This window comes from Barbus barbus (genome assembly GCF_936440315.1).
Source record: "Barbus barbus genome assembly, chromosome: 2".
Classification (NCBI taxonomy): Eukaryota; Metazoa; Chordata; class Actinopteri; order Cypriniformes; family Cyprinidae; genus Barbus; species Barbus barbus.
Genome location: NC_136730.1, coordinates 9,652,069 through 9,664,285, shown reverse-complemented (window position 1 = coordinate 9,664,285; position 12,217 = coordinate 9,652,069). Strand labels below are relative to the sequence as shown.

Here is a 12,217-nt window from a genome sequence, read left to right as displayed (position 1 = left end):
CTTTTATAGCTCAAACTGATCCATCTTTCAGTATTAAACGATGTGCAAATACAGCATCGAACTGGACCTTGTTCATAAAACGTTCGTCAACAAACACACTTGAGAAACTCCATTGCTTCCCCGAAAAAACAAACTATATCCACTGTTCACGTAACGCTGGGTTCTTTTGGAAAGCTGAACAAGGTCATCTTTCCCTTACAACCAAAAACACATTCTTCCCGAACGAGTCCCGTGCCGAGCTGCCGAATGAAACGTGTTGATGAGCGCGCTCTGGTCTATGCGTGCACTGGCGCGTTCTTCCGGGAGTAATGCCCATATAAGGAGTTCCACCGTCGTTTACGTCAAAAAAAAAAACTCTCTGAAACTTGTCCTAACCCAGAAGTGGGATTTTTAGCACAGAAATACTCTGTTATACGTCCAAATAGTTTTTTGAAACTTTGTCCATGCTTAGCATGTGAATCCAACTCCTTAACAGTGTAAACAACTCTGAATGCATGAAACAGCATTGTACCCCCCTTTAAGGTGCCGTATTCATGTGTAGGAGAACATAAATGAGATTTGAGAGGAAGATTTTTGGTTTAAATTCCTCACATGTAGCTCTTATGTGGTTTGTTAGTGCACAAATCATGTGGTATGCCTCAAATATTTATTTATCTCCAAACAAGCCGGCATTAAATGATCCACAGGTATTTCTTGAAACCTTTTTGGACTGAAGATTCAAAGACTGTCCATTTGAACTGATTTGTTCAAATGAATCAGACCAACTCTAAACCGAAGTCTGATGGCAGAAGAGACCTTTATTAAGCAAGTTGGTGAAATAGTGCATGTAAAAAAAAGGGGGGGGGCATAACCACAGAGGAAAGAATAAAATGCCTATTGACCTCTCATTGTTTTGTGGTCAGAAGGAGCTTTGCCATTCTTCTACCGCAGAGCTGAGGATGGAAAGGTCTGGAATGCCCCAAACTGTTTGGGAACGTAACGCTCTTCTTAAAAGCCTGCCAGTTAACCTACTCCACCCCACACACACTCGCCTGGTTTAACCCCGACTCCCTCCTCCCCTGCGCTAAGGTTTATTACATTGATACCAGATTGTGAGATTTGAGAGGAGGTTAAAAGCAGCATAATCAACATCTTAATGTATGTTCTAGTAGAGATTTAGCTCCACATTTTGAGCAAGCACAGAATATAAATTTCTGATGAGCCTTATCTTGATTTCTTTCATTCGTTCGTTCATTTTTTAACAGTCTCCTGATCTGTCAGATATTGTTTTTAGGTGCAAAGACTGAAAAATATATCACGCCACATGATATAAAACTGGAAATGGGTGCTAGATTAATGGAGGAAAAAACATATATATATATATATATATAGATGTGTGTGTGTGTGTGTGTGTGTCTGTGTGCGTGTATATATGTGTATATGTATATAATAATAAAATTATTAAGTTAAAATTTGCCAAATGTAACATTATTGTTTCTGTTTAATTCTAAACACTAGTTGGAAATGAAGGAATACATTACAGTTATTTTATTTTATTTTGTTACCTATTTTACTTTTATATTTATACATTCAACAATACTCTGTTACTTATATATTACAATATATTGTAAATATATATTAAATATATAGTGTGTAAAATAAATATAAATTCTATATACTTTAATTCTATAATCTATATATATTATAAATGATTTAAATTACAAATATATAGTATATAAAACTTTATACTTTATACTATAAATATATACAGTCATATTTTAGTACAAGAGGATCACTATATTATATGTATGATATTCTGTACTAGGCCCAGGCAGAACATGCCGAATATTCTGGGGAAATCGGTGTATTGTTGCAGAATGAATTTAAATATGGGACAAGGTATTTACACTCTTATTGGTAGCTGAGAGCATTATCAAATTGGCTACATTATTTAATAAACAAACATTCAATGCATGGGGGATACAGTGTGTGAAACTTTAATGATGCTCTAATTCTTAGCTATACAGTTTCTTGAATAACCATTATGTCTGTTTAGATGATAGACAAGAGTCATAGATTTGTGTGCGTGCAGAAGTGACTGACGTCACCCCTGCAGGTTTTAGTGGAGGATTGGGTTCTCAGGGAGAAACGCAGGCTGCGGTGGGCTGTTGCGGAGGTGCTGTTTAAAGCAAGCCTGCTGGGCCGCTGGAGACAGTAATGGCAGGGTAGCGAGCCAGAGAGAAGCCCTCATTCAAGCTACACTCAAAACGCTGATCTCTAATTAGCATCCTAGACCCAGTAGGGTGGTTCCTGCATGTATGTGTGTGTGTGTGTGTGTGTGTGTGTGTGTGAAAGAGAGAAAGAGTTTGTGTAAATGTGTGCTGTTTTTTGTCTTTGTGACCTGCATTATCACTCTTTCTTTGTCCTCCTCAGCTCTGTTTGTCTGTGTGTCGATGTGTGTGAATGTGAATGAGCGTTTCTTCGGCCTCTTGGTCTAGTGTGACTTCAGCGATCTGCAGGGTTAAAACGTCCCTCTCAAGGATCAGATTACCAGAGAAAAACTCAGACAGAGAGAGAGTGACAGGAGGCAAGAGTTTTGAGGGAATACATGGATTTTTGTGCAGATTCAGGAAGGAGTGAGGAATAAATACAACGAGAGAGTTTATATTTTGAGCATTTAAGATCATGAGGCATCTTTTCCCTGAAATCAATCTCATTATTTCCACCCCGGCTACTGGCATCTATGGCAGCCACGGACATCGAGTCAGGTAGAGTGAGTTATATGTGTATTATGTCTGAGATTTCTTAGAAAAATTACGTGTTAGTAAATGTTAATGTGTGTTCTTTAAATTAATACCTGATTTAATCCTTACGTCTGGGTGTTAGCCAAGCAAAATGTGTTATAGATTTGTAGTTCGATCCTTTTAGGGTCACAAGGAAAGTGTGTGGGCATCTTTTAAGGCTTACTCCAGGCAGATTTTGGTTTAATTGATTTTTTTTAAAGACTCAAAGCCCATCTATATGGGATTTATGGAGAAGTCAGTGCCTTGTCCTTAGACTTCACATTTGTGTCTTCTACTAGAGAAAGTTTAGATAATAAAAGCATTTATAATGAATGCTGAGTCAATATGAACAAAGAAAAAAGGAAAGCAAAAGAAAGTGTGTTGATTCACGTTCATGCACTCTTATAAGATTAATATACTAAATGAATGGAGATATATCATAAATTTATCAACAGACAGTAGACAGATGATAAATGTATTAATAGACGGATGGATGGATGGATGGATGGATTAGCAGGCATATATACAATGACAGACAGATAAATGGATTTACATGTATGATAGATAGATAGATAGATAGATAGATAGATAGATAGATAGATAGATAGATAGATAGATAGATAGATAGATAGATAGATAGATAGATAGATAGATAGATAGATAGATAGATAGATAGATAGATCTGTTCCCTAGTTTCCTCTGTTCCCACTTATCTTCTCTGTCCTCTGTGACTGATAGAGTTTAAAGGTCACATGGGTCACTTGTACCGTTGTGTGGCTGGTGTGTTTGAGTTGGTGTGTGTTTGTTTGTGTTTTCTTTTGTTGTCATAGTACGGTCTGAATGATGGTGGCCACCCGGGAGTGAGAGGATGGTGTTAAACACAGTTATCAGTTACTCTGGTTAGCCACTATGACCCTGAACAGATCCAAAAATGTGCAGTAAATGTACAGTATTAAAAGTCTTCATAGACCTGTGATGTGGTACAATAATCACTGCTAATGCTCTTTTTTCAGTCCAAAGATGCGTTTCTGTATAATGTTTCTACTGATGAACAGAACTTAATTACACGTTCCATAGCATTCATACTGTATCTGTGGAAACAGAGGCTCAGATACTATAATGTCTAAAAGTTTTGAATAAATTCTTGTCTCTGTTTCAGTTGGGATGACAGTAGTTCAGTCAGCAGTGGGATCAGTGATGCAATTGATACTGATGACATCAATACCAGCTCCTCTATAAGCTCTTACGCCAACACCCCCGCCGCGTCCCGTAAGGCTCTGAATGGACAGGTATGACCCGCGCACATTTGCACACACACACACACACACACTGTTATGCATTCATTTATGAACACTTTGATCCAATATCACATATCTGTGCATGCACCTTTGTGTAAAACAGAGGTCTCAAACTCTGACAGAGTTTAGCTCCAAAGAGCTCCAACTCACACCTACTTGGAAGTTTTCTAGTAATCCTGAAGACCTTGATTAGGATCAGGTGCGTTTGATTAGGGTTGGATCAAAACTGTGCAGAGCTGCGGCCCTCCAGGAATTGAGTGTGAGACCAGTGGTGTAAAACCTGAAATTTAGGAGCTCATAAGCATCCAAACATAAACTCATAAGCATCCAAATAAACTTTCTGTTTGCGCTTTTTTCCGATACTCTACTTTAGACATTCTACTAACTATAAGTAACTTTGCAACTACATGTCAATTAAAGGGGTCATATGATGCTATTTTAAAGATCATTATTTTGTGTATTTGGTGTAACAGAACATGCTTTAATGTTCAAAAAGCACATTATTTTTCAAATACTGTACATTATTGTAGTTCCTCTATGCCCCGCCTCTCTCAAACGCGTTGTTTTCTACAAAGCCCCTCCTTCCGACAAGTGCAGTCTGCTCTGATTAACCAATGATTCCTAAATGCATCTACTTTCGTAAGGCCAAATAAAGTGCTTTTGCTTCCGCCTAGAAACACAGCGTCTCCCTGACATGGCTGCATCAACACTACTGCGGTTACTGTAAAAAAAAAAAAAGTCGTGACGTATTGTCAAGTATGGTGACCCATACTCGAAATTGGTGCTCTGCGTTTAACCCATCCAAGTGCACACACACAGCAGTGAGTAGTGAACAAATGCGCACACACACACACACACACACACACACACCCGGAGCAGTGGGCAGCCATGCTGCAGCGCCCGGGGAGCAATTGGGGGTTCGGTGCCTTGCTCAAGGGCACCTCAGTCGTGGTATTGAGGGTGGAGAGAGCGCTGTACATTCACTCCCCCCCACCTACAATTCCTGCCGGCCAGGGACTCGAACCCGCAACCTTTCGATTACGAGTCCGACTCTCTAACCATTAGGCCACGACTTCCCCTACTGATACCACGCCTTCTTTCTTTGTGTGAACATTTGGGCGGCATTACGCAAATATTTCCACATCGTGACGTAGACATGTGGGGGCGTGTTTAAATGAGCCGTTTTAGGGGGGTGTGGACGAGTTTTAACTTTTATAAAGAATATCTCTTTGGATTTGAGACTTTAGTCTTTGCAACTTTAGGGATCTCATCTATGCACAAACAGCTTGTAACGCTCCAAAGAGAAAGAGAGACTTGAAATTGCATCATATGACCCCTTTAACTCTCATTAGAGCATTAGTAGACTGTTAGGTTAGGGTTTGGGTTAGTAGAATAACTTGGCATGTACTTGCAAAGTTCTTACAGCACATCTGTTATCAACACTGATGATAATAATAATAATAAATGCTTCTTGAGCACCAAATCAGCATATTAAAATGATTTCTCTGCATTACTTGAGCTACATCTCAAACACAAAGAGGTTGTTCTTCTGTGCTCTGTCTGTCCAACCTCTTTCTTACTTCTCATGAAACCCCCTTCTCTTTCTGTTTACTTGAACCCAACTCTCACATTCCCCTGCTAAAGACCCTCATAAAGTGCTAAATAGGTGCTGTTGATTGCATAGAAACTTGTGTCAATATTTAAGCTCAAGCAATTGACATGCCACATCACAATAAAACATTGGAAAAAATATGCGGTCTAAAACAAATAGGTTTGACTCAAGCTTCACTTCTACATTCCTCTGGGCTGTGATTTCTAATTATATTGATATGGTAAGCTTGGTGGACCAAACTCTAAAACCACCAGCCCTGTGCTGTGTGGAAGTTGTTACACATTTGTTGTTTTATGGTGGAGGTGCTCATTAATTTAGAATTATTCATATAGATTTATTATAAGTAAATATACTGATAACTCAATTTTAAAATTTGGAGCCTAATTCCCATAAAAAGTTTAAGCCACCTTAATACCAATAAAGTTTTATCCATTCATAGTACTTCTAGATCACATCACTGTGGAAAATATGTGAGCACTTGCTAATGTCAATAACTCAGTTCTAAAATGTGGTGCCTAATTCCTATAAATTATGGAATATTTGTACTTTTTAATATTAAAACATTCATAATGTTGATTGGAAAATTAATTTTGTTTTCCGTAGCCTCAGACAGATGCAGGGAAGCATTCAGCAGTCGAACACAGCACTGCTTGGTCCAGTGATGAGGTAAAGATGAAGTCAGATGGAGGTTTGGATTGCGGCATCAAAATGGAAGCGGGTCTGAAGTGGCGGCGGAACCCTTCAGATGTTTCGGAGGAGTCGGATAAGAGCAGCTCTGGACGGAAAACAGCACCCATCACTCAGACGGGCTCCTGGAGGAGGGGCATGAGCGCGCAGGTGGGCGTGACCGCACCGCGGACAAAGAGTACAACTGTAACCACAGGAACCAGCATGATTAAGACACAAGGGACGGGTAGGTGTTCTCTTTCTAAAAGCGTTTTGAAAATATTTCCCCTGCAGCTGGTCAGTGATGTTTGTCTTTAGGCTTAAAATTCAAATCAAATCCAATTTGATTTACAGCTGCACGGTTGATCGAATGAGATTGAATCAAACTACGTGCTGCATGTTTCACAGTGAATCATGGCACTGTGTTCTATTACACACAAGCAGAGTCCAGAGTTTTCAGCATCTCAAGGTCAACTTGAGAATGGGCAACAAATTTCTATCTAGATATTTTAGATCCGTTTTGGCCCTGTGTCTCACCTGGTTGCCCGTTGACGGCAACATTGCTCAAAAAGTTGCCCGTGTATCGTGTATCATCACCTTTAGAGCAGCTCTGTTCACAGTAAACGCTGCTCCACTGCTGATCCCCTCATCTGTTCAAGTTTGACTTATAATGTGCAATTGGGAACACATGTACCAACCATCTTCCCAAACTTGTAATGAAAATCACTTGTTGTCACTTGTTGAAAACCAGCTGTTGTCAACTCAAGAGAAGCTTTATGGACTCTCTATGCTTTTCTGCTAAAATAAAAGCTTGAAGGTTCAATGTTTGAAAATGGAAAAAGTACTGTAAATATTAGCTTTTTCATTTTACAGGTGTACTTTAAATTATTTTCTTAAATATTTATTTACAGTAAATTTTTGCATTTGTTTGTTATTATTATTATTATATTATTATTATAAATTCATTTTTTTTTTTTTTTTCTTTTTGAATCGCAATCACTATTTTTATAAGTTGTTTTCTTAAATAATTTCCAAGTTATAGTTCTTGTTTTGTTTAATATTTTTATTTTGTAGTAATAATAATTAAAATATTATTATTATTATTATATAGTCATATTGATATACAATTAAAAAATGTCCAGATTGAGCAACCCTACAAAGAAACACAGCAAACCTGGAGCTTTTTTTATGATTATTTACATTTTAAATCACAATTTTTATCAGAAAAATAGCAATTCGATTTTCCCCCTAAGTCATGCACCCCTTTCATTTAATCACACATTGACCTCCTACACACAGCCTTGACTTTATCTGCAAGTTTTATGCATTATCAACTCATCCAGCTGTAACATTCTTTTGTCCGATAGGTAAAACAGATGACGCCAAGGTCTCCGAAAAAGGCCGCATGTCTCCCAGTTCCAACATCGTCCAGCATTCCTCCTCTGACGCCGGTCGAAGCAGCGGAGACGAAGCCAAGAAAACGTCCGCAGGCCGAGTCCCCACAAGCACATTCGGTTTCAAGAAGCCTAACGGCGTCCACGGCCCGGCCACTGTAGTAAACACCTCCAGCGTCAGTCTGGTGACAGCGAGCGGCGCCACCATTACCAGCGGCTCTGCCACCCTGGGCAAGATTCCCAAATCCTCCGGCCTTCTGGTCGGTGGGAGAGGGTCGTTAAAAGGGGCTGTGGATGGTTTACTGCCCCCTCAAGAAGACGGCTACCTGTCCCCCAGTGCTCGTTCAACGCTGCAGTACCGAAGTCTACCTCGACCCTCCCGTTCTGGAGCCGCAGCCCGTAACGGAAACCGATCGTCCACAAGCAGCATCGAATCAAGCTTGAGCTCCCGGATGCCTGTCATTACAGCCGTCGCGACCAGCAAACCAAGAGATTCTGGCACTAAAACCAACGGGCACGCAATCCAAGCCAATCAGACAGACAAAGAGAAGGGCGTGGCCTCAGACATGGACAACCTGAGAACCAATCCGATCATTTCGGGAGGAGGGGCGGCAACTATCCCACAGACAGCGAGACAGGGAAACAAGTATAGCGAAGTCTCGTCTCCAACATTGCGAAGGTAGGAAAAAGGACAGGGGGAACTTACCACACACAGAATTTCACCCTCATAAATCAGAGTTTCCATTGACGCTTCCTCAATTAATGACTCCATTCATCTTCTCGGGCCCCTCATACATAGCCAAACATGTGAAAGAAGGATTAGTTTTTGTAACCTCCTTCAGCTCTATGATTAGGGTCTTTCTGAAGCTGTTTACATAACCTGCTTTATGATGGTCATGGATCACGCCTCTCTGGGTGGCTCGTGTTTCCTTCTGCGCTGCTCTTGTTATTGATGAGCAAAGTGCTTTTAATCTTTTTCCACTGTTTTTAAGGATAGAACAGTGTTTTTTTCTTTAGCTTCAGGGTTAAAAGAGACATAGTGAACATTAAATGTTGGAAATAAAGAGAAATAGGACTTTGCAAGCATCACTCTCACATAGTATGCATATTGCTCATACTTGAAAACACACAAGTCTTTGTATTGTACTTCTGTATTTAACTTGTCCTGCCTGTTTGTGTTGTGTGTATGACCACACGTTTTTCATTATTTTTGTTTTTAAAGAAAGATTATTTATTATGAAAGAAACTAATGCTTTGAATAATAACTAAGCAACTAAAATTTGAATATTTTTTTTATTCAAAATAAATGCTAAACTTTCTTTTCATCAAAGAATACTAAAACAAATGAAATAAAAATGATCACCGTTTCCACCAAAATATTAAGCAGCACAACTGTTTTCAACATTGATAATTATAAGAAATGTTTTTGAGAACCATATCAGCATATTACTATTATTTGAGGAAAATTCTACCTTCTTATCACAGAAATAAATTACATTTCAAACTATTGAAATTGAAAATGGTCATTTTAAACAGTAAAATATGCAGTTTTTTTCAATGTTTTTTTTTAGCTTTATTTTTATGGATTTTTTTTAAAGAAATGTTAGTACTATAACTTAAATATGTTGATTTTACATAGTTGCCAAAGCAACATTTCTCATTTTTGTTAAAGAATACAAGTTCAGTTTTTTTCATGTAATATTTAAAATAGCTTTATTACAAATACTGAAAAAAGTACAGAAAAATACTCTTTTACTGTATTTTTGATAAAAAATTGGTGAGCATAAGAGACTGGAGACAGCTCCACATTTTTTGAACAGTAGTGCATATGTAGACTTCGTAGTGTAAACTAAAATACCTTTCCATTTTACTTCCATGTCTCTTTCAGAAATTAAATAATCTGGATATTATGTTTACTCTTATACCTAGACCTGATTTCTCATTCTCTGTTTTGCTCGTATTATCTGATTTACTGAATCTTTGGTTTTATTATACTCTCTGTTTCTCTTTCTTCGCCTCTCAGACTTTTTGGAGGTAAGGCTACTAAACAGACCTCTGCAGAGAGCATGAAAAACTCAGTGGTCATCTCCAACCCCCACGCTACCCTTGGGCACACCCAGTCCTCCGGTGGGCCCTTGGACTCCCCCTCCACAATACCAGGCAGCGGCAGCAGCAGTCCCCTGTATGGGGGTCGCGGCGCCAGCATAGGGGGTAGCGAACAAGCTTCGAGCCCCGGTTCGGTGTACTCAACGGGCACTGGGACCTGGGGCACCACCATCAGCAGCTCTTCGGCTCTCGGCTACCCCTCCGTCAGCAGCATGCACACCAGCAGTGAGTCCATCGATATGTCAGTGGGCAGTGGGCATCACCGTGATGATGTCCACCCGGTACTGATGCGGACGGCTAGTGCCAAAACAGGCATGTCAGAGAGGTGAGTCTGGGGAAGACTAGAAAAAAACTTTAATGGAGTCTTTATACTTTTTATCTGTGAGACTGGTCTGGGTTAACACTGAAATATTCTGTATTATATTTCAGAAATTTGTGTGCTAATCTGAATTGGATTCTGAATTAGCATCAGTTCTTGAATCTGAAAAGTAAAATTAGCACTGTGAGATTTAAGGGGGTAACCACATTTAAATGTGAAAATAAATCTCCTATATGATTTTTTTCCTGTATGTACAGAATCCAGAAGCAAAGAGACATAACATTTGCAGTTTGTATGTGGTCTATGAGAATCAGAATTCTGAATCGGAATCCAAATCTGAATTAGAATTTTGAATTAGATCTAATGGGAGATTCCTATCCATTAAATTGAGTTAGGTTTGTAAATCAGGAAACTGATTGCTTTTCAGTATTATTTTTATATTATTATAGTATTCATTAAATTTTTAATAGGCTTTTATTTATTTATATATATATATATATATATATATATATATATATATATATATATATATATATATATATGTGTGTGTGTGTCTGTGCGTATGTGTGTATGTGTGTGTGTGTTGCTTTCATTTTATTTTAATTTAAGTTTTTGTATTTTTGTGCTTTTATTATTTTTAACATTTTCATTATTTTGAATTTCATTTTATTGTTTAATATTTAATTAATTAATTTTTTAGCTTTATTTTTATTAGAATTTTTTAAAGAAATGTTACTATTTTTAAACTTAAATATGTTGATTTTGCATAGTTGCCAAGGCAACATTTCTAATTTTTGTTAAAGATTGTAAGTTCAAAATTTTCATGTAATATTTATATATATATTTTTTTTGTTTCAGCTTTATTCCAAATATCGAAAAAAAGTTTTTTTAATAGTTTTTGTTTACCGTAACACATTTCTAATTTTTGTTAAAGATTGTAAGTTCAAAATTTTCATGTAATATTTATATATTTTTTTTTTTTTGTTTCAGCTTTATTCCAAATACCGAAAAAAAAAGAAAATATTTTTTTTTTGTTTTTGTTTACCATAACAATACTGTTTTGATTTAGATTTTATTTAGTAATTTGATGCTTGCTCATGTAATTTTATGAATTATCATTTCTAGTTATAATTTTAAGTTTAGTCTTTTTTCTTTATATTTTTTTTCTAAATTCTTAATAATAAATGTTTAATTAGTTGGTGTTTGTTGAAAAACCCAGTTGATGGATAAACTTTATATTGATAGGTAAACTTTAGGTTTACTATTTTAAACTGAACAAGTGTCTTTCTATCACAGTGCTCAGAATAACAACACACTTTATCAAGTTGACGAACATGATACTGCAGTGTGGAAGCCTCTTGGGGTGTCTCTAATTCTGTATTCATCTCTTCTCAAATGCTCTGTCTATCAACCCTCTCCTCTCCCCTCTACTTTCCCCAAGTCCCCTCTCCTCTCCCTCTCCGAGTCCTAAATTCAGCCGTAACACATTGCCCCGGAAACAAGACAGGTAAAATGTCCGATAGATTTGAATCCCCTTATGCTGCTTTTTAATAATGACATGGCTTTGTGTCTTTGTGTTTGCGTAATTTTAAAGTTTTAAAGACCCCATGGCTTTTAGTCCATGTCTCATTTAAATGCTAGTGAACTCCAAAAAAACTTTTTCTTTTGGAAAAACGGACCAAAAATAAGTTTGTGATAGAAGTGTCTGGCTAGGTTTTGCAGGGCTGTGGCGTAAACTTAAGGCTACTGGCTATTTAAAAAAAGGACTTCCTGTTTCAATAGGAAATATGTCAACATATGAACATGATACAGAACTGTGATTGTCAAACCATTCCATGGGGGCTTTAATTACACCTTTGCTGGCACTTATTACTCTAGCGACACCTAGTGGTAAATCCATAACTTTCCTCAAACAAAAATATGTTTTTTTTGCTTTGATTAATGTGACAGCACAGATTAAAACCAGCTTTTGTTTGGACTCTTATGAGTTTTCAAAGGACAGATCAAAGGATAATCACTTTTAATACTTTAATTATAATTGAATCAACCCGTATTATCTG

At 37.6% G+C, this 12,217-nt stretch overlaps 1 protein-coding gene across 1 annotated transcript in view; it reads left to right on the top strand.

Annotated features, from left to right (window-relative positions):
- The window catches only part of LOC306882475 (neuron navigator 2-like), a 204,246-nt gene that overhangs the window by 169,732 nt on the left and 22,297 nt on the right, over nt 1–12,217 (top strand). Inside the window, exons 14-18 of the mRNA XM_079437118.1 lie at nt 3,922–4,051; nt 6,276–6,585; nt 7,706–8,411; nt 9,756–10,163; nt 11,599–11,664. Of these exons, the coding sequence (XP_079293244.1) occupies nt 3,922–4,051; nt 6,276–6,585; nt 7,706–8,411; nt 9,756–10,163; nt 11,599–11,664 (1,620 nt within the window). The remainder of the gene's footprint in view (nt 1–3,921; nt 4,052–6,275; nt 6,586–7,705; nt 8,412–9,755; nt 10,164–11,598; nt 11,665–12,217) is intronic.